Here is a 21,281-nt window from a genome sequence, read left to right on the forward strand (position 1 = left end):
ATAGACACAAACACATCATACACTCACACACAGGAGATGAGAGGCTGCTGCCATGGTGACTTCACGTCTTATGCACAAAGCGACCACCAGAGAGCATTGACTGTCAATGACTGATCATACACTCACAGGCAGCAGTAGAAAACTAAATTAAAAACACGCACAAACTCATCAAGAGCAGCATGGACCGGGGTCCTGTAACGGAGTCATCTGTCAAGATTTCACCGGTGAAAATTAAACAAAGGAATTGTGGATGCTTGCAGTTCGCTAACTGACGCATGACCTACCGCATCAGTCTGTGAGGCACTGCTCGAGCTACCTCTGGCCACTTCTGATGTTGCTTCATCCGAGACCGTAGTGCTGCTGCTGCTACTGTCCTTAGCTTTCTTCTCCGGTGACTTTGAGGTCTGCTGGGCGGCTTCAGTTGCAGCCGCAGCCACCGCTGCAGCGGCAGCAGCATTTTCCTTGATCTTTTCAAGTTTCTTCTTCTGCGTCAACGTCACCAACTCCGTCTGCAGTCACAAACAGTAGATCAGGTAAATGCATGGCATGATTGTACTAATGGAACTATCACGCCTAATGTATTCATATTCCCCAAGCAATTCCGAGGCTCAACACGGGTAAGTACGCTGATAGCATGATGAACACGGAGAGTCCCGAGGCAGACTGCGAGACGGGTGCAGATCAACACGTTAAGGATCACACGGCAAAAGAAAAGTGTCATCCCAAAACATGCTCATCCATGTTGTTCATGTGCGAGGGTGGGTGTTTGACTAAACTTGTGGGAGGGCGGAAGTTTTAGGTTTTCACAGTGCCTCCAACATAGTAAAAACAGTCATGGTGAAGTCAAAACAAAACCGAAGAGGATTGTCGTCCAGGGCATGTTTCGTTCATTTGGGATGGAGGAGGATGGAGGAGGATGCAGCATGAACTGCGAGCATTTCAGGGACGACATAACATTTTCGTGACAGTCCCTAACTAAGATGACTGAGCAACACAAGTCATGCCTTGGTGGAACGGGCAGCATTAAGAGTCATGGCAAGGGTGGGCGGGACAACAGATTGAGAAAATACACGAGCAATAGTGCTACATGTACTACAGGTACAAAGACACTTCCAGTCACACATCATATGGAGCGAGTGAGCGAGCAAGTGAGTAAGTGGGTATGTGAGTGAATGAGCGAGTGAGTGAGGGTGAGTGAGTGAGCGAACGAGTAAGCAAGTGAGCGAGTGAGTGAGTGAGTGTCATGTCCACTGGATTTCCTTGCTAGCATACACATGTGCATGTAGAAGTGCTACAGGAGGAGAGACAGGACAAGGGTGGTAGAGGTGCTGGCACTGGTGGGGTTGTACAGTACACTCACAGTCAAACTACATTGACGGTTTTTATCTCATTTAGATCAGGGAGTAGTAAAATACAGGGAGGTGACACGCCACTAATCGTGATTTTTGATGGGTGCCTCGCGCTTGTTTTTTTTTCTTTCGCAAAAAAAGATGATCTGCTGAATCAATCTTGAGTATTTGTCGAAGAACTAATTCCATGAAAAGGTCTATCCATCTCATGGAACAGCATTTGTTTTGCTCTTGTGATACATCTGTGTCATCGCCATATGGAAAGGTACCACCCTTCCGAAATTCGTCCCGATCGACGGCATGGAGCAATAGAACGAAGTTGATTTCCTTGGGAACAATACGTGTACGATTGGAGATGAAAAGCGAGTGCACCGATTTCGAAGTCGAAAAAATCTCTAGGACACCACACGATCGGCACTAATTTCTCCTCAGTTGTGATCAACCAGTACTTCTCTACCTTCTTTGTGATGATGAGCATTTCATATTATGGTATGCTAGAGATTCGGGAGTTCACTTTTCGGAATGAAATGTTCCTAAGTTTGTCAAGGATTGAAATGCGGGCTACGTCCTCGTAAACAGCTTGTATCGACACAGGAAAAATCTACGGCACGCAGGGATATCTCCCAAAGTGATACCAGTCTTGCTGGACTTCTATCCTGACATAGTGGTAGTTTGGTCGACTACCAAACTTTGTGAAGGCAGACTATTGTTGGAAATTCTCAGCGCTGAGTTTCTACGGGCTGCAGTAGGAGTCTCTTTGGCGGTAGGTATTTTACTACTCCCTGATCGAGAGAATCCTGATCCGCGCGCGTGTCTACACACTTCGGTACCCATAGTACCCCAATCTCACCCGGCGGGTGAAAACGGTGCTGAGGCAATCGTCAAACTGGCCGTACATGCTCGTGTCACCTCCCTGTATTTTACTACTCCCTGATTTAGATCCACTTACTTTGTTCATTTTCTTGTCACGCTCAGCAGTTAGCTGCAGGTAGGAAACGCATACACACACACACACACACCAAGCAATAAAATGCAACAAACTGTGAGAAGGCAATTGCAGTCACTAACAAATATGCATGTGCATGCATGTACAGTGCACTACAATGTACATGCAAGCTGGCAGCACAAACTGCACGACATGCTCTCCCCGCGTACACATCCACAACACATGTAACTAGTCAACTATCTCTCCTCTCCTCTCTTTCTCTCTTAGCCATTGGACCAAACAGCATGCTACCACCTGCAACAAAGGCACTAGTGACGATAACAACAGCACTAGCAGCACCAGCTGGCAGCATCGGCAGAGAGACCAGCCCAGTAGTCATGCACAAGTACAAGTACATGACTTACCCGTTTGACAATAGGCAAACACTTGTCATGCCCACTATCGGTGAGCTGATTCAGAAAGAGATCAACCATGCCCAATCCATAGCTTGGCCCTACATCTCTCACAAATGATCGCAAGCTAGTACAGTGACACACAAGACACATAAGAACATAGCAAGCACAGAGATGAACACTATTAGGACTGCGGCAGCAGGAGATACCAGTACAATGTGCCACCATAAGAATGCCATTAGACAGTCAAATGTTGTTTGTGATTACCGTATTTTCCGAAGTATAAGCCGCACTGGAGTAAAAGCCTCACCCCCATTTTTGCCACAAAATACAGACATTTATCCTATTTAGTATTTATCACCGTTAATTTGATCATCGGTGTATACACACACATATATACGCACACACACACACAAACACACACACACACACACGCACAGATACACAAACACACGTGTTACACAGTCACACGTAATAAAACAGGGACCCTGGCTAATCCCACCTCTGAGCATAGTGGAAGCAAGGTTGATTGCCGTAGGATGAGTAGAGCAGCTCAGACTCTTCTGGACTGAGCATGGAGAAGGTTGAATCGTACACAGGTGCAAAGGCACTGTACGGACCGTTGATCATTGCAGAAACTAAGCACATACACCAATAATAAGAGGACAAGTGTAAGGAGCATTGCATCGTACTGTAGCATGATCACTACAGGTATAGACAAGAGTACATAACCCCCCAGAGTGTGCAACGCCTGATCCAGCTCTGCATAGGGTCTTGGTTGAGCGTAATCGGATCTTTGCGTCATAATACCGTACACATCTGAGGGGAACCCGGATCAAAAACAACGGTGCCCTGCCTCAAGACCGGCCTTGCGCTGGTGTGGAGTGTACGCATGACATCAGAAGATCCGATTCCGCTCGACCAAGACCCTATGCAGAACTGGATCGGCGTTGCACACTCTGGGGGGTTATGTACTCTTGATATAATAGGGTATTGGGGAGCACCGGGGTGCACCGCCACGGATGCTCTACACTACAGTACTGTTGGGCGCCAAAGAACGGCCAGCCTAGAATTTCACCAAGCACAGTATACCAATGTATACACGGTCACTCAACTGTGCATAGACTGCAATACATAAAATAACAACCGTCTAGGCTAGGAGGCTGACCCCCAGTTCTTCGGCGACCGAAAGCACTGTAGGGACTATCATATTTCCCTAATTACGGTATAAGTCTTTTCAGATTTCAGCCATATTGTTTCAATATACTCAAATAAGTTGGACGTCACACTCGATTGTAAGTCGCACTCCCTTCTTTCGGTCATTCTATCATTAAAATGGCGTGACTCATATTTTGGAGGAAACACAGTATGAATGAAGTTGAAGACACCACTGCAGCTGTACTTATGGTTGATAAAAATGGTGGTAAAGACACACCTGGCAATATGCGCGAACTGGTGGTGGTGGTGGTGGTGAGAAGGAGAGCTCTGTGCCAGAACTTTGCAGCCTGGAGAGCGTGTGTGGGCAGGCGTGTGTTTACCGCCATATTACCAGGTGTGTCTTTACCACCATATTTATCAAACACAGTATGACAGCAGCAATGGCAACAAAGGATGGAACATGTCAGTTACGTTCATATCTTTTTCCCCAGCTGTCATGCCGAGAACTGCTTCAAGTACTGACCAGCTGATGGTTTCCGCCTTTCACCCGGTTTGAGAGGCGGCGTCTCCTTTGGCGGCGGTGGAGCGATGTCAACCAGTTTCTTGGTGCTCTTTTCTAAAAAGCACAATACACGTACACATACACACACGTGCACACACACGCACGCACAGCCACACACATATCCACATTAACACAGATGGTGGGACATTGCCAGTAGCAAGAGCCGAGCCAGCCAAATATAACCTTTTTTTTTTTTTTACATACGAGCAAGAAAAGTCGGTGGAGAAATCAGCCAGGCAAAGGATACGACAGAGGGCAATGCTATCCAGATTCAAAATGTAACCAGGAACTGGGCAGAGCTTTTGAGGATTAATATGGCACTGTGTGTATTTTCATTACTCTGATGATGGGCCAGGCCCAAAAATTTGGTGTAATGTTAATTTTAATTTTGGTTTGAATCGCAGTGAAGAGGCTGCTTTTTTGGAGTTGAGAAGTGAAGTTTAACTGTGTGTATGCTTCTAAAATCACACTCATTACAATACCAATGATGATGATGATGGTGGTTGATATAACGATACAGACATGTGAATTGGAATAGCAGCGACTGACATAACAGTGACTAATTTAAGCCAAAATGGACCACTTTAGTACCTGATTCTGACGCATTGAGAAAGCGCATCTGTGTTTCGCCTGATTCCGTCTTCTCCAGGAATCCAAACTGTGCACAGTGACGAGGATGATCAGACCAGGCCAGCAGCACCAGCAGGAGCAACAACAGCAGCATAAAGACCATCAGCATCAGCATCAGCATTTTAAAGACCAGCAAGTAACATCAATAGCAACCACATTGGCAAGCACCACAGACACACTGAACTTTGATGCTGTAGTGTGTGCGTGAATGGGATATTTTGGTTGTTGAAAAATCGACTTGATTATCCAGGGTGAAGGCATATCAATTATCATGCACTAGATTGTACTGCATATATGCACAACAACAAGATGCTACTCTTGCACATGTAATGTATGTAGGGTGAAGTGAGGAGTCAGGGCACAGTAGAACAATGTACTAGTACATTAGGCGAGGTCTGACTATAGTGTATTCCAACTAAGATTGGGGACAGTATTGGCATGCTCAGTGGGCAATGTGTATTTCCAAAGGATACAGAAACTAGAGTGCGCAATGTCATACATGATAGCTGTTTGGGCATATGAGTTGACGAGATTTATAGCTTGTACAGAGTCTGCACTCGCACAACAATAGCATACCTTATGTCTTTTCACTCTCTCAGCTGCCTTAGCTGCTTCTTCCTGCGCCTGGCGTGTAATGTCAGCCACCATCTGCTTCTGATGTTGCTGTGCTGCGCTAATAGCACTAGGACTGACAACAACAACAACAACAACAACAACAACAACAACAACAACAACAACAACAACAACAACAACAACAACAACAACAACAACAACAACAACAACAGCAGCAGCAACAGCAGCAGCAGCAGCAGCAGCAGCAGCAGCAGCAGCAACAGCAACAGCAACAACAAAGAATTCAAATTCAAAAAACAAACAACAACAACAGCAGCAGCAGCAACAAGAACAAGAACAAGGGTAAATTTGCCAAGGCTCCTCCAAATGCACATGTACATGCACAGTGCTGCTCATTAAAATCCGATCAGCGCGTAATGGGCCATTCACACTATGCCCAAAACGTGGCGTACGTGCCGTTTTCGTCCGGATAGCCATGACAACATGGAACGTGGCGGGAAAATCGTACCCCTGATACGAAAACGTACACGACGTACCCAGACCCCTGTGCCGAAGTTCGTTCTGTCGTTCCCGGCAGTTTGTGTCCAAAAGAAGCTGTGCGCACAGCTGTACGAAAAACGTATACGTGCCTGTCTGCCAGTATGTCGTATTCCCAAACGTGACGCGTATTGTAACGCAGTATGAATAGCCTATAAGTCAACTGTAGTACCGGGTGCTGTGTAGCCACTAGACCTGAAAAACACTAGGCTGTGCCAGACTGCCAGTCCCCTATACAAGGGAGCTGGCTGCTACATATTCATAAAATCGGATCACGAGTGTTGTTGTAGACGCTTCCAGATTTATCATTTCCGTTTTCATCATGCAATCATGAGAAAACACAGACTGTACACCTGAAAGGCACTCTACTGAGGCCTCCCATAGATGCATTGCAAGGCAGGATTGCAAATATTATCACATCATGACGAGGACTCAAAGCACAAAGCAGGAATTTGGCTTGACCAAGATGACACTTCAAAGAAGTACCCGAGTGTACAGAGAGCACCACACAACACGGTTGAACTGCGGTGTGCCAACAATATCGTTTTACATTGGTGGCCAACAGTCTACGTACACCTCATGACTTTTATGATTCGGTGCAATCATTGACACCCGATCTTGCGAAAATCAAGCAAACAGAAGGGTTCGTTTGGTGCTCTGGTCACGTGCACTTGAAATAAAAAACAAAAAAACAACTGCATATGCACTGTGTCTGTACAAAATTTCGTCCCAAAACAGCAGTACTTTTTTTTCCAGTGTACGAAACCAGCGCACCATACCATACCGTCATGAATTTCATGAATGTTGTTCATGGTGAGAAATCAAACCAAGAACACGTGGCGGCTTTTTGAACAGGTTTGAGAGCATACTCTTTGATTTCTGGAGATTGAGCAGCGGCATCGAGGAAGAAGGCTCAGCTGTGTCAGGAAATGAGAGATGTTATTGAGAAGCTGTCTGGAGAAGGGTTCTCGGCTCGGTATATTGCTGGAAAACTTGGAATAAGTGTAATATCCATGCCTTACATGTACACTGCTTCATCTACTGTGTTCTGTTACCTCACATGTCCTATATACGCGTTCCTGCTGCACCCTTGCACCATTTACAGCACTCATGAGCACCATTAGTAGCCCCCATGAACCCCTGCACGTACTACTCGTCTCTACGCGTGCCCTTCAATTATTCTAGCAGTTTTCTTAGTTTCTTTGTCTTTGGGCTTTTCTGACTCTTGCCTTCCACCCTTGCGGCGGAAGCTTGGCTTTTTGGCGCTCTCTTGCCTTCTTCCCTCGAGGCGGAAGCTTTAGCCCTTTGTTCTTTTCTTGCATGGTTTGTTGCAGTAAGTTTAGCTTTTTGTCTTTGTTGATAACACATCCAGGTGTGCACCGGAGTCGGTTCATTTTCTAACCTCCTTATTACCACTCGGCCAGATACTGCATAAGCAAGAGAGCAGGCTGTGCCACTATCGCAAGAAATAAATAGTATGGTACAACAGCTGTCAAGTCTCGTTCCGTTGTCCACATAAGCTCAGTGAGCGCCTGCAGAGATGCATGTGAAGGTCCAGTCACTGCCTGACAGTTACATGTGGTTCAAGACCTCCAGTGCACCACCCGCTGGTGGTCTAAATGGGAGGTGATGAAACACATGATGACTTATTTCAAGGACATCGCCACATTCCTCACCGAAAACGAAGATGTTGGAGCAGCAACAAGATCACAGCTTTTGGCCACACTCCGCAACAACCAGTCATCTGCTATGTTGCAGATTGAGATTGCTGCTGTAGTGGACTGTGGCGAGCAGTTTGTGAAGGGCTGCTACACGCTGGAAGGTGATGGTGACCTTTCCTTTACAGCATATGAGGAGGTTCTGAAAATCCAGGCCTCCATGGCAGCGCAGCACTACCCCAATGTGGAGGCGCCTCTCAGGTCAGCCTGCAGAACATCCAGCAGCTCAACAATGGGTAACATATGCCAAGACCTGCTGCCAACCGGGCCTCGACTATTTTGAGCGCCAGCTTGCAGGAAGCCTCAGCAACAGCATGAAGGTTTTCAAAGCAGCCTGTCTTTTCCATCCTGCCAGAATCAACCTCATTCAGCCCACTGCAGCAGATGCAAGGGACACCATCGCACACCTGCCTTTCCTGGAAGCAAATGCTCTGAACCAGCTGGTGGAGGAGTTACCGCAGTACTTGGCCAGGGCTGAAGGCACAGCCCCTGGGTTTCCTGTCATGGAGTGGTGGAGCTTGAATGGCAATGATCTCCCCAACTGGTGTTCGGCTGCCAAGAAGATCGCTTTACTGCAGCCATCATCTGCTGCATCGGAGCGAGTGTTCTCCATCCTGCAGCGCTCTTTCAATGAGCAGCAGGATGATACACTGCAGGACTACGTCGAAGCATCTCTCATGCTGCAGTTCAACAAAGAAGCTTAGCTGAATGGAATTCGTTCGGCAGTATTATAATTATTGTGAATTATTGTGAATTTGTGATCCTCATAGTACATGATTGTATCGAAAGCTTTTGGGTGTTCCTTTCTGTGTGACACTTGGCATTGTTAGCTGATGAAACCTACTCTGCACCTACTGCATGTAAGCTGTAAGGCAGTTTCCTTTCTCTGTCCTTTCGTTTGTGTAATCTTGGATCAATGTAGCAATATTGTAGCAACGTTGTACAATCATGTAATGTAGTGTGTTGTTCTGACTCTTGAGTTCTGAATGACATTGAATATACCAATACACTGTATGTGTTGCTAAATTAACACGTGGTTCTGATGGTCGTGGAATGCGATGAGTGCACCTCTATTATCTATTCTGCTACTCTGTAATATGTAGTATACTCTGAGTTATGATTTTTTGTTTCCTTTATGTTTGAGAATGCATCTCTTTTGTGTTGGATACGAAGAAAGACCTGCATTTCAAGCGAAAATTTTGTGAGAATTTCTGGGAATTATCGGCATGGTTTCAGGCATTATCGGCTTGTTTGAAAGAATTGCGAGAAAGCATGATGGGTGATTTTTCGAGCATATTTGCCCGGTGCCTAGAGGTTCGAACCCACGAGGGGCAAAAAGTAATAATATTTCATAATATTTCTACTCTAAACCTGCGCAGAATGATGCTCAAAGGACTAGTTTTTGATTTAGGTACGAGCCACCTTAAAAATCACACTGATAATTCCCGAAATTATGCCGGCACATTCCGCGGAAGCCTAATTGTACTCAGCTCACATACATGTACATGTACATACATGAACCTAGTACCTGTTAGGCTTTCCCCAAATCGGCCCGGTTTTCGCCTATTCGGCTTTTCGCTAAGCTCAAAATACATCAGATTCGGCTGCAAAATCAGCTGATTGCTCAAAAATCGGCTGCAAAATTGGAATACCGTATATTCTCTATTATAAGCGCCGTGCTTCTATTTTTTCAACTCCCCTCTACCCCGTGCTTATATTGGAGACCGCGCTTATATTGGAGACCGTGCTTATATTTTTTCAACCAATACATCCATACAGAGCAAGAAGAAATACATGCTAGATATCAGGCATGCAGCATTGATTTCCACCAGGACCGTGCTAATAATAGAGACTGTGCTTATAATGTTTCGAAAGGGGCTCACAGTGTGCTAGTATTAGAGACTGTGCTAGTAATGGAGACCTGTGCTTATAATAGAGTATATACGGTGTATTGGAAAATCGGCTAAAAGAATTGTTGGCATATTGGCTTCAAAATTGGTGAGATATTGGAAGTTTGGTAGATTTTCGGCGATTCCCAAAGGAACTCTCCAAAATCGGCGAAAAGCTTAATGATTTTTTGATGTCTCGTTTTTGGCCGGCCGATTTGGGGATTTTACTAGTAACGATCTTCCTAATGGCTAATGTTCGTTTGAGAGGAGGTCAAAGGACACGAGTCACACGACCTCGATGCACTAGTACTACATGTACTGAAGTAGAGAGCTTGAGCGGTCATGCTTGTAGCAACATCATTCGTTCCTAAACTCACATTGCAAACTCACATTGCAACAATATTTGGTAGATTTTCGGCGATTCTCAAAGGAAGCCTCCAAAATCGGCGAAAAGCTTAGCGATTTTTCGATATGTCTCGTTTTCGGCGAATTTTCCGGCCGGTCGATTTGGGGAAAGCCTAAGCTGGGCCGCAAGGCGCGCAATCATCATGCCCGCCTGTGTTTGGACCGCAAGCATGGCAGAGACGTGGCTTCCCATCCAGATGATAATGCTGACACAGTTTGGTCAGTTGTTACCAATCAGTAGAGATTGCATTGTGCAACGAGAGAGCTTGGAAGCTTGGAAGCTCAGGGCCCTACGCTATGCTTTTTTGCCTTGATGACCTAGACAAAAAAAGAGCATAGGGATGTTATAAATTCTTTAAAAAATTCCTTTTTTTTCGGGATTCGAACCCGCACTATCGCGCGCCCTGCATGCATCCCCCCATACACTTCGCATTCATACCCATTCTTCCAAGTTGCTTTATGTTATTATCTTGCGTTTGAAAGCCCTATTTGAATATTGCGGGCACCTGTATGTGGCCAGCCGTCTTTGATGGCACGGTACGGTAGGGGATAGGTACGGGACAGGTACGATCGAGGGTAATACGACACCGTCTCCCGTACCGTACCGTACCATCAAACACAGCTGGCCACATACAGCTGCCCGCAATATTCAAATAGGGCTTTCAAACGCAAGATAATAACGTAAAGCAACTTGGAAGAATGGGTATGAATGCGAAGTGTATGGGGGAATGCATGTAGGGCGATAGTGCGGGTTCGAATCCCAGGGTATGCCTGAAAAAAAAGGAGAATTTGAAGAATTTATAACATCCTATGCTTTTTTTGCCGTCAGATACGGATAGCGCCAGGCGTGACACAAACAAACACACAAACACCAAATTAAAGCTGTGTGGACCCTGGCTAGGGCCAAACGTTACTGAAGTAACGTCTTCTGCATAGCTACGGGAATAAACTTACTTTGCGATATTCATTGCATTGAAATTACACTCATGTATTCATGTATGCATGTGTGAATTAATATACATGTACAAGTACATGAACAGTGCCGGGTCTTTACTGTACACAAATGCAACGCACGTACGCTGTTTTTTTGGATGGCTTTTTTTTATTTTTTTCGCCCTCCCTCATTGATTTCACCGAATAAGGTGACGCGAAACATAGAAAAAAACAGTGTGGCCTTTTAAAGTGTGAAAACACATCCGTAATCAAATATGTGCTCTGTACTGTGTCGGTGGATTCGCATGACCAATTAGACGCTGCCGGAACCGACCGTCTTTACAAGGTGGCCGGCATCATGAAGCAGGACCAGTAGTACCTTGCCATCTAGCACAATGCCAGGCTGCTATCACTAAAATTAATTAATGACGTTTTTCCAGCTGGCAACCGGGTCTTCATACAAGGTAACGACCCAAAACACACCGCGAGGACAACGAAGGTCATCATGACCACGAAGGCCGTCATGACCACGAAGGCCATCATGACCACGAAGGCCATCATGACCACGCACGGGTGTTTGCAGTGCATGAACTCTGGCCAGTCGTCCCCGTACGCAAAATGCGTACGCATTCGGATCTACCGTACATTTCCTCATGTTTTGGGCGAATCTGAGCGGTACGACGCTGTCGAATTGGGCCTGAATTTGCCCTGAACCAGCCGCTATCGGAGTAAAATTAGGTGTTTTGAAGGCCACACGGGAACACTGCGGCCATATCTTCTTTCCTGCGTCGTTTGTTTGAAAATCGGAGTGTTTTTGAGCTCGTAGTTTCGTCTTCGTTGTGGAATGGCCGTGCGTACATTCTCCTTGGAATTACCAAAGTCACATCCCCGCTTATTGCATTACTAGGAGTTTTGCCGGCAGCCACGATAGTTTTTATCCCTGCTTCCATACGTCCTTTCATTGAACAGCCAAACGAAACTTTGTGGCGCGCCTTAGTTTTTTGTGGCGCGGGGGTCTCAAGTTTGTCACTTCGAGTTGTACACAACAACCACATCAACACCTCAAAGGACCAAAAAACCAAGTGAGCAAAGTATTTCAACGTTGGGATTTTTCCTGGCCTGCTGTGAAGATGGAGACTTCTACTCGGTAGCAGATACTCGTATCAATAAGCTGGGAGGGAGAGCGTGGCGAGTAAAATGTTGGGGTGAAAAGAGCCACATTCTCTCTCGGAAAAGGTCGTCGTTCCAACACGTTTGCTCTACCCAGATCTGCAGAAGGCTAGATTTTGCATGCACGCGCGAGATTCGCATCCGCCGCGCACATAGCCAGAGTCGAATTTTTTGTACTCTCGGATTTGCCGCCATCTTGACGAGTGGCCACTGCGAAACACCCGTGCACGAAGGCTGTCATGACCACGAAGGCCGTCATGACCACGAAGGACAAAGGCCATCATGATCATGTACACGTGTGCTTGATTCTGACTCACCGTTTCTTTTTGATCTTGCCAGCAGACGGCGAAAAGGCATCGGGAGATAGAGATGCAACCGTATCACCAAGTTCTCCACTGAGTTGCAGTGATAACGGTGAGGGTTGTGCTGAGGAGATGTCATCTACCAAACAAAGAGTAGAGAGAAAGGGTGTGCATTTGTGTCACATAACTATGTGTACAAACACACACACACACACACACACACACACACACACACACACACACACACATACACACACATACATACAAATGCACACACGGGGTGGGAGTGCGCAAGTGCCTTACAGAATCACACGCTGAACCGTGCAACACATGTGTATCACTCCCATATTGGAGTCGGCATAGCAACTCACCTCCCAATCCCGGTGGCATTGTCAAACATCCACCAGCTGCAGGTACAGCGAGAGAAGCACTGCGGTCCTACAAACAAACAAAACAAACACACACACACTGACTGAAAGGTTCGGGAGCATGGCTCATAAACACTTGTGAGCAACGCTACAGAGCACGAGTCGTGCCAGTTGCTCATCACACCGGACCACCAAAGCAGTATGACTGTAACCAGACAAAAAAAAACACATTTATGTATCAAAATTCCTTGCTCCCAGACTGCCACTTACACGATTGATGACCTTTACCCCGGCCTTCAGTAGAGAACTAGCGGCTCTGTAGTACACCGTATCTGGTGCGTTGTACGTCATACAGTTGTGGCATATGGTTTCAAAGTCATCCTGGGAAAAACAAACGCATACACAAACACACGAGAGAATGAAGTCGAAGACACCACTGCAGCTGTACTTATGGTTGATAAATAATTATGGTGGTAAAGACACACCTGGCAATATGGCGGTAAACACACGCCTGCCCACACACGCCCTCTAGGCTGCAAAGTTCTGGCACAGAGCTCTCCTTCTCACCACCACCACCATCAGTTCGCGCCTGGCGCCTGGTCGATGCATGGCTGGCGGTATCCGGCATAGCAGGCTGGTACATCAAGTAGCGCATGGCACATAGATGATGACACAGCAACGACATAGCTCGATTGCGACGTACGTTTCGTCCCCGCTGGACTCATCAGGCAATCTTCTTCTTGGATGTCTTCATACGGAGCTTGACTCGAGTCAAGCTCCGTATGAAGACATCCAAGAAGAAGATTGCCTGATGAGTCCAGCGGGGACGAAACGTACGTCGCAATCGAGCTATGTCGTTGCTGTGTCATCATCTATGTGCCATGCGCTACTTGATGTACCAGCCTGCTATGCCGGATACCGCCAGCCATGCATCGACCAGGCGCCAGGCGCGAACTGATGGTGGTGGTGGTGAGAAGGAGAGCTCTGTGCCAGAACTTTGCAGCCTAGAGGGCGTGTGTGGGCAGGCGTGTGTTTACCGCCATATTGCCAGGTGTGTCTTTACCACCATAATTATTTATCATACACAAACACACGTACACATTATGCCCTTGCACACACACACACACACACACACACACACACACACACACACACACACACACACACACACACACACACACACACACACACACACACACACACACACACAAACAAACATGCACAAAGACACACACACACACATGCACGCACGCACACACGCACACACACACGCACACACACACACACACGCACACACACACACAGCTATACTTGATGACCAGCATGCATTTAGCTAAGGCCACTCCACGTTCGTTGCCACACACACACACACACACACACACACACACACACACACACACACACACACACACACACACACACACACACACACACACACAAACACACGCACACAAACATACACACACACACACACACACAAACACACACACAAACAAACACACACACACACACGACCTTACCCTATACTCTGTGATGCTTTGGTACGCAAGGCTATCAATTTTCTTGTCCATGGTCTCAAAATCCATTGGCTTCTTGATAATTTGCGAGTAGCCAGGAGCAAAGTCATCAGAAACCGGCTCCTGGAAGAAGTCATGGGTGTCCTTCCTACACACGCACCAAACACAACATACAACTAGAAGTTAGGAGCGGAGAATTTCACAGTCTCTTCAAGGTAATCAAACAAATTAATACACATAATAATGGGCATGCATTAGTGGCAGTACAATCAATGGAGACACTTGGCCATCATCATTATACTTCAAAAGCAGTTCTACTTCAAAGTATGTCTGTATTTAGAAACACAGCCTGCCATAAATTCAATGCACTAGCTGCTTGTCACGATCAGGAAACTTGCTCTGCGCTGTCCGGCAAGTCTCCGTACAACCAACACAGTACCTGAAACAGCTGCAGACTTACTTCTTCAGCATCTTCTGGATATGCTGCAGAAGGGCTTTGAGTTTCAATGCTGCATGTAGACAGAATAGCACACGGCACACTGGAAGGTGGGTTTGGGGCAAGGGTCACAGAGTATAAGTTGGATAACTAGAAGTCTTCTTCTGTAAGGAAAAATTGGAGGCGTATCCAATTTCGAAAGAAAAGGTGACAGCACCGACGCAATCCACACAGTCAAGTAAGCCAATTTCGTAACCGAACATTTTCGCTCCCTTCTCATGTTTTGTCACTGCAGTTGTTTGGCGCTAATCCTCGTGAAAGTGTCAGAAGTGCTTCTCCTCACTGATGTGTTCATTATGTTTTAGTCATTTCTTCACCTTCACCCTGTGTTTGACCTGTTCTGCTGAATTTAATTTTTGTTCCACACGTATAGCGTGAGGTTCTCGATCTTTGCTTTTGCTGTAGCTCTATAAACTGCTGTATTGACATTTTTCCGTTATTCCCTGTACTGACCCATGATGAGAAGGGAGCGAAAACGTTTGGTTACGAAATTGGCTTACTTGACTGTGTGGATTGCAATATCAAAAAGTAGAGTGGATAATCAACGGCTTGTCCACCAACTCCTGGTGTGGATTGCGTCGGTGCTGTCACCTTTTCTTCTTCTGTAGTTTGGGGTTTGAATTACAGGGTTTGCATTGAAAAAGTAGAGTGGATAATCAACGGCTTGTCCACCAACTCTTTGTGTGGATTGCGTCGGTGCTGTCACCTTTTCTTCTTCTTCTGTAGTTTGGGGTTTGAATTACAGGGTTTGCATTGTAGCAACTAGTAAGTCAAGTGCACAGTCACCGATACTTACGTTGCATCGGCTGTGGTGCTGGAGGTGTAGGAGATACTGGTGCTACAGGGAGTGCTGCTGCTGCTGGCCCTGCTGGGGAGGCCGCCGAAGCAGCAGTGACACTGAGCTCGTTGGACGGTGGACGGGCTGCGGTGGTCGACTGAGCGGCCGTTGGCGATGCAGTGGTTGCGGTGATGCGTGGCGATGGCGGCTTGCTTGATGGCGCGGCGCTGTGAGTGGAGGACACGCTGCTGCTGGTGGTCTTGAGAGTGTGCTTCTTTGACTGACTGCTGCTGCTACCACTGTAACTGATAGCTACACTGCTACTGCTACTGACAATTCTAGGAGAACACAACAACAGAACCATACTGTAAGTCTACAAATCTCCGGCCTCCCAGGGCTAAAGCCCATTTTGGCCACATCAAATGTTCGGCCTGTACTGATGCCGCCTATACACTGTCACACTGAACCTTGCAAAACAAAATTTCGACCGCGACAAATTTTCGGCCAAACATGACCAGGCCGAAAATGGCCGAAAATAAATATGCGCCGGATATTTGTACTTACAGTACACGACTGCATTGAAAACAGGTAGCATACATGTAGCACAATCAATGATGATGTAAGTACACGACTGCATTGAAAACAGGTAGCACACATGTAGCACCATCAATGATGATGTAAGTACACGACTGCATTGAAAACAGGTAGCATACATGTAGCACCATCAATGATGATGTAAGTACACGCACATGAACCACAGACACCGCAGCTACAGTGATGCTCAATGAAATTTGATCGCGGGAGTCAAGTAAGCGTCGGGCAGCGCTGTGCAGCCCCAGACCTGTGAACACTGGGATGTGAAACATCACAAGGCGTGATGACGTGCCTCACCTGACAGGATTTCATTGAGCAGCACTGTACATACACGGTGCACTAACATGATAATACGTCAGACAGAACAGAGGCGTGAATATCAATAACAACATACTGTTCTGAGTTAGTCTGTTGCTGCTGTAGGTCTCGATGGTGGTGACGTTCGTGGTGGTGGTGGTGCTGTTGCTGTGCCTGTGGTGGTAGTTTCAACTTTTTACTCGGTGGCTGCGGATCAGGCACAAGGGGCACAAGACTCGGTGGCCCATCGTCCTCGTGCTTGCGCTTCTTGCTTTTCTTCTTCTTGGTGGTATGGTGGTGCTGTGCGCTTGGGGGCGGCTGAAGCGCTGGCAAGACAGGGATGGACATAAGCGCCGGCTCCAACCCCGGAGGAGCTACGTCCATAGGCGGATACGCATACTGCTGCTGCTCGTGCTGCTGCCAGTACTGCTGCTGCTGCTGCTGCTGCTCATGCCGGTGATGCTGGTGATGATGAGGGTGGTGTGAGCGTTTGGCAGGCTTCACAACACCTGATCGAATCAGTGCCGGTGGTTCCCCTATGGGCTTTCCCTGCGCATCAACCGGTGCATACTAAAACCAGATGGGTGAGAAAAGAGAGAGAGAGAGAGAAATACAGCACACACAGTCAACGAATGAACCATCTTGCACCCTCATGACTCTATGTCAGGAAGAACTCATCCGTCATAACAGGCAGACAGACATCAGCACGATGAGCAAGCTATCGGCAAGAGTATATAACCTCAAGAGTGTGCAACTCTGCATATGGGGTGTTCGACGGCGAAAACTCACATCACGTGTCTTAAGCCTAGTTCACATTCGACGGAGCGCGACGGGACGCGACGTAAGGATCGACGGGAAGCGACGGGACAGTCTGACGGCGTCCAATGTGAACACCAGGAACGGGAACGCAACCGTACGGATCGGGAAGCGACGGGAAGAGTTGGATCGATTCAACTTTTCATACCGTAGACGGGCGTAGACGGGGACGCAAGCATACAAAACAGCTGCATTTTGAATGTGAACAGGAGACGGCGTTGTGCGCCGACTACTCCCGATTCGTACTTGGACATGTTTAGCATTTTGAACACTGTGTTTCCCAAGATAACTCACAGAATGGCTAACATGACTTGAGTTGAATTTTAGCAAGATAAGGTCTGATGTCACTTATGGTATTTAGGGATAGTTCAGGACCATGACTGACGAACTGTTTTATGATTTCCTGGAGCTATTATTTGAATGGCACACCTTTCGAAGCTACTTTTTTGGTGTTCATGAAAATCTGGTATTGTGAACTTGATTCCGCTTCACTCAAGGAGAAATAATTGAAAAGAAATCATGAAAAACAAGAAATTAGGTCCAAAAGTCACCCTGTCACGGACCGTGCCTTATGACTGGCGCCGTTCGCTGTTGAACGACGCAACGACTGCAGTATGTCGTGTCGTACGAATCGTACAAGATTTTACAGCTCACCCCAGCCTTCCCGACATGCCCTTACGTCCCATACCGTCAGCGTTCCGTCGAATGTGAACTAGGCTTAAGGTACGTTTCGTACTACGTACAAACGAAAGGATGGCGTGTGCGCAATCCGAATATTTGCCATGATCATGCTGGGGATTTGCATACGCGCAGTGAGTTTCTGTCGGAGGGGGCTTTTTTAATTATTACTCCGCTGCTCGCTTAAAAACGGGCTGGAAACATACAACTGCGACACTACACCACGTGATGCGAGTTTTCGCCGTCAGCGTACCCCATAGAAAGGGTATCAGGAGTTGCACACTCTTGGGAGCGTATTATACTCTTGCTATCGGTGAGTATGAGAACCACATGCCGTGCCTCCAGTAACACTGTGTCATACTCTCCCCATTACTTCGTACTTGGTGTTATTATCGTACGGTTGAAATGACTAGACTCACCACTGGTACGGCTTGTTTAGAACGCGACGAAGACGCAGATGAAGACTTATGTTTCTTCTTCACGCCAGCCTGGCACAAGGACACCACAAGAAAATCCAATACACAGTCAAGCAACTATGTCCAGGATACCCGAGATAGTCGGAGATACACAACAGCAATAAATAGAATTATAGAACTAACTCTGCCGTCATCACCATGCATCAACGAAGTCAAATGTTTTCCAGAATCGATTTGACTTCGTTGCTGCATGGTGATGACAGCAGAGTTAGTTCTATTTATTGCTTTATTAAAATTGTTGTCTCCGCGTCGTTTATTCATACACACATCTGTTACATAAATCATTCTCTCATTCTCTTTTCAAACGCAAAGGGCATACATGTACTACGATAAAGTACGACAAGACCGAAATAGATGAGTCAGCAGATCAGCAAGGCTGACATGAAGACCAACTACACGTAGCAAGCACAAAATGTCACCCGACCAGAAATAGCCAACGGTCATTGAATGAGGTCTCCTCGTAATTATAATACACCCGCCGGTATGACCAGGTACACAGCAATGTGAAATACTATATACACTCACACCTCGTTTATCCGGGCGGTCAGGGACCGAGCACTGCCCGTAACTTTGAAATGTCCGTAACTCCGAATCACAGACGTTTTGATGGGAAAGACCAGAGATATGGCATACGACGTCGCTATTCCCACAAGTGACAAAAGAGTAGTAACATTGCCACTAATACTCGCCCAAGGGTGCGCCCGGTTGACCGATGTAACTGTAACTTTGGTGTCCGGATAGCTGAGGTGTGAGAGTATACATGCACCGGCCTACATATGACCAGCAATAGAGGAACTAACCGTACACATTCGTGGCCGCAGTCTACAGCCCCCCCCCCCCCCACATACACCATGTACCATGTATACGCCCGTCGCAAGAGAAGCACGCAAATCTACAAATGCACTGGATGTGCACCCACAGATTTTCTCTATAGCAACGATAGCGGATCTGATTCTTAATGAAACAGATCTAGACACACACACACACACACACACACACACACACACACACACACACACCACACACACACACACACACACACACACACACACACACACATGTTCAGTCCTTTGAGTTAAGATACGATAGCTGTCATTAACGCACCCCGCTACTTGCAACTTCTTCATGCTGTGTCTTCTTCTTTTTCTTTTTCTTCTTGTGCTCAGTGCTGACTCCAGTAGGCAGCGTCAGGCGTGGAATTGGTGGCACTGGTGGTTCGGGGAGAGCAGGTAGCGTTACTGGAATCGGAGGAGGCGCCGGAGTAGGTACCTTCAGCACCAGCTTCAATGGCTTGTCCACTCGCTCTACAAAGAAGAAACATGGAAACACAAGCAAACATTGTTACTACTACTGCTACTGCTACTTCTTTGAAGTACTTACTAGTAACTTGTGATGTGGACACTCGACCTTCACTGCAACTACCCACTCATCCACTGCCTGACTTACACAGAAACAGAACACACCCACTGGTATTGGTGAAAGCTCAAGAAGCTCTAAAGGGACAAACCACCCAACAAAAGAATAGGGTTTCATCACAGGCTAACACCACACCGAGTCAAAATCCAAAAGGAGCTCGCTCTCCGTTGACTAAAACCTGCAGTTTAGGGTGTGCTAGCCTGTTGAGATGCCCTGTTGATGACACTACTAGGGCAGTGCTTCTACACGGAAACTCCCTCCCTGTATGTGTGCATGACAAACACGAAACACTTTTCCACACCAAAACGGACAGAGCAACGTTCCATAAGCTCAAAGAAACACGTCCATTGCGATTTGTGATGAAAGAAGGCATTGGTTTGCCACAGGCTGGACTCTGTGTTGATAGTGCACAGAACCTGTATACAGGCCCTGGCCTGTTGATAACTAATATTGATATCATCAACAGGACCAGACCACCTCAGCAGGGCTGTATCCTAAAACTGCAGACTCCCCTTCGACAGGGAACAAAAGCCTTTCAGACTCTGGCTTAGGGTGGTGATGGCCACTGGTGAACCGCTAGAGTAGTGCACTTCGCTCTAGGTGGCTTTACAAACACTACATCGGTATACATAGCAAAACGAAAGTGCAAGGTCACCATCATGCCTGATTTCCTCGGCATTGTGCCATTAGCTTCCCAAAATGCAATTATACTGATTTATGCGCACAGTATATTGTAGTACACTGTAGTATTTTCCAACTTCTATTCTGACACACTTCAGCCACATTGGCATTGTAATTTCATCGTTATGGCAAGGCGTTCTTGTAGAACTACGAAATGAGATTACAACGGACTGTTCAAATCAGCTAATCAGTATTACAGTACGGTATTAAAATAGGCAACAGCTGCCCAAATTGGTATGCATGTACTACACACGACACACGTCTGCTTTCTTTTGGAGCTCTCGTCTGCTACAGTACGTTGTTTTATTGGATTGCGTGGGAACTCCTGCAAGTACTTTAGAATTCCTTTAGAAGCAGGGACAATGAATTTGCATTGATTCAGTAAAGACATACCTCCCTCGTGAGCACGACGGTGATGCTTTTCCTTCTTGTGTTTCTTTCCCATGCTGCACTGACGCGAAATCACTGTTCGTTATCACTTCGCATACAGCTAGAGTCAGAGTAAGTTTGACATACGAAACACATTTGGCAACATCGACACACTGTGCTGTTCAGTTCAAAACTCGAGTCTTGACAAAAGCAAAATGTTAGAGCTGCAAA

The 21,281-nt window shown here is 46.6% G+C and overlaps 1 protein-coding gene across 1 annotated transcript in view; it reads right to left on the reverse strand.

The window, feature by feature from the left end:
* Positions 1-21,271, reverse strand: part of LOC135814520 (serine-rich adhesin for platelets-like) — a 29,476-nt gene extending 8,205 nt beyond the window's left edge. The window contains exons 1-17 of the mRNA XM_065327646.1: positions 21,075-21,271; positions 19,689-19,888; positions 18,528-18,596; positions 16,712-17,184; positions 15,742-16,061; positions 14,910-14,958; positions 14,453-14,597; positions 13,203-13,313; positions 12,936-13,002; positions 12,580-12,703; positions 5,614-5,725; positions 4,999-5,065; positions 4,369-4,461; positions 3,190-3,325; positions 2,700-2,814; positions 2,299-2,331; positions 285-509 (exon numbers count right to left, since the gene is read on the reverse strand). Of these exons, the coding sequence (XP_065183718.1) occupies positions 285-509; positions 2,299-2,331; positions 2,700-2,814; positions 3,190-3,325; positions 4,369-4,461; positions 4,999-5,065; positions 5,614-5,725; positions 12,580-12,703; positions 12,936-13,002; positions 13,203-13,313; positions 14,453-14,597; positions 14,910-14,958; positions 15,742-16,061; positions 16,712-17,184; positions 18,528-18,596; positions 19,689-19,888; positions 21,075-21,126 (2,391 nt within the window). The 5' untranslated portion in view covers positions 21,127-21,271. The remainder of the gene's footprint in view (positions 1-284; positions 510-2,298; positions 2,332-2,699; positions 2,815-3,189; positions 3,326-4,368; positions 4,462-4,998; positions 5,066-5,613; positions 5,726-12,579; positions 12,704-12,935; positions 13,003-13,202; positions 13,314-14,452; positions 14,598-14,909; positions 14,959-15,741; positions 16,062-16,711; positions 17,185-18,527; positions 18,597-19,688; positions 19,889-21,074) is intronic.
* Positions 21,272-21,281: the final 10 nt, after the last annotated feature.

The sequence above is a fragment of the Sycon ciliatum genome, chromosome 4, assembly GCF_964019385.1.
Source record: "Sycon ciliatum chromosome 4, ocSycCili1.1, whole genome shotgun sequence".
Lineage (NCBI taxonomy): Eukaryota > Metazoa > Porifera > Calcarea > Leucosolenida > Sycettidae > Sycon > Sycon ciliatum.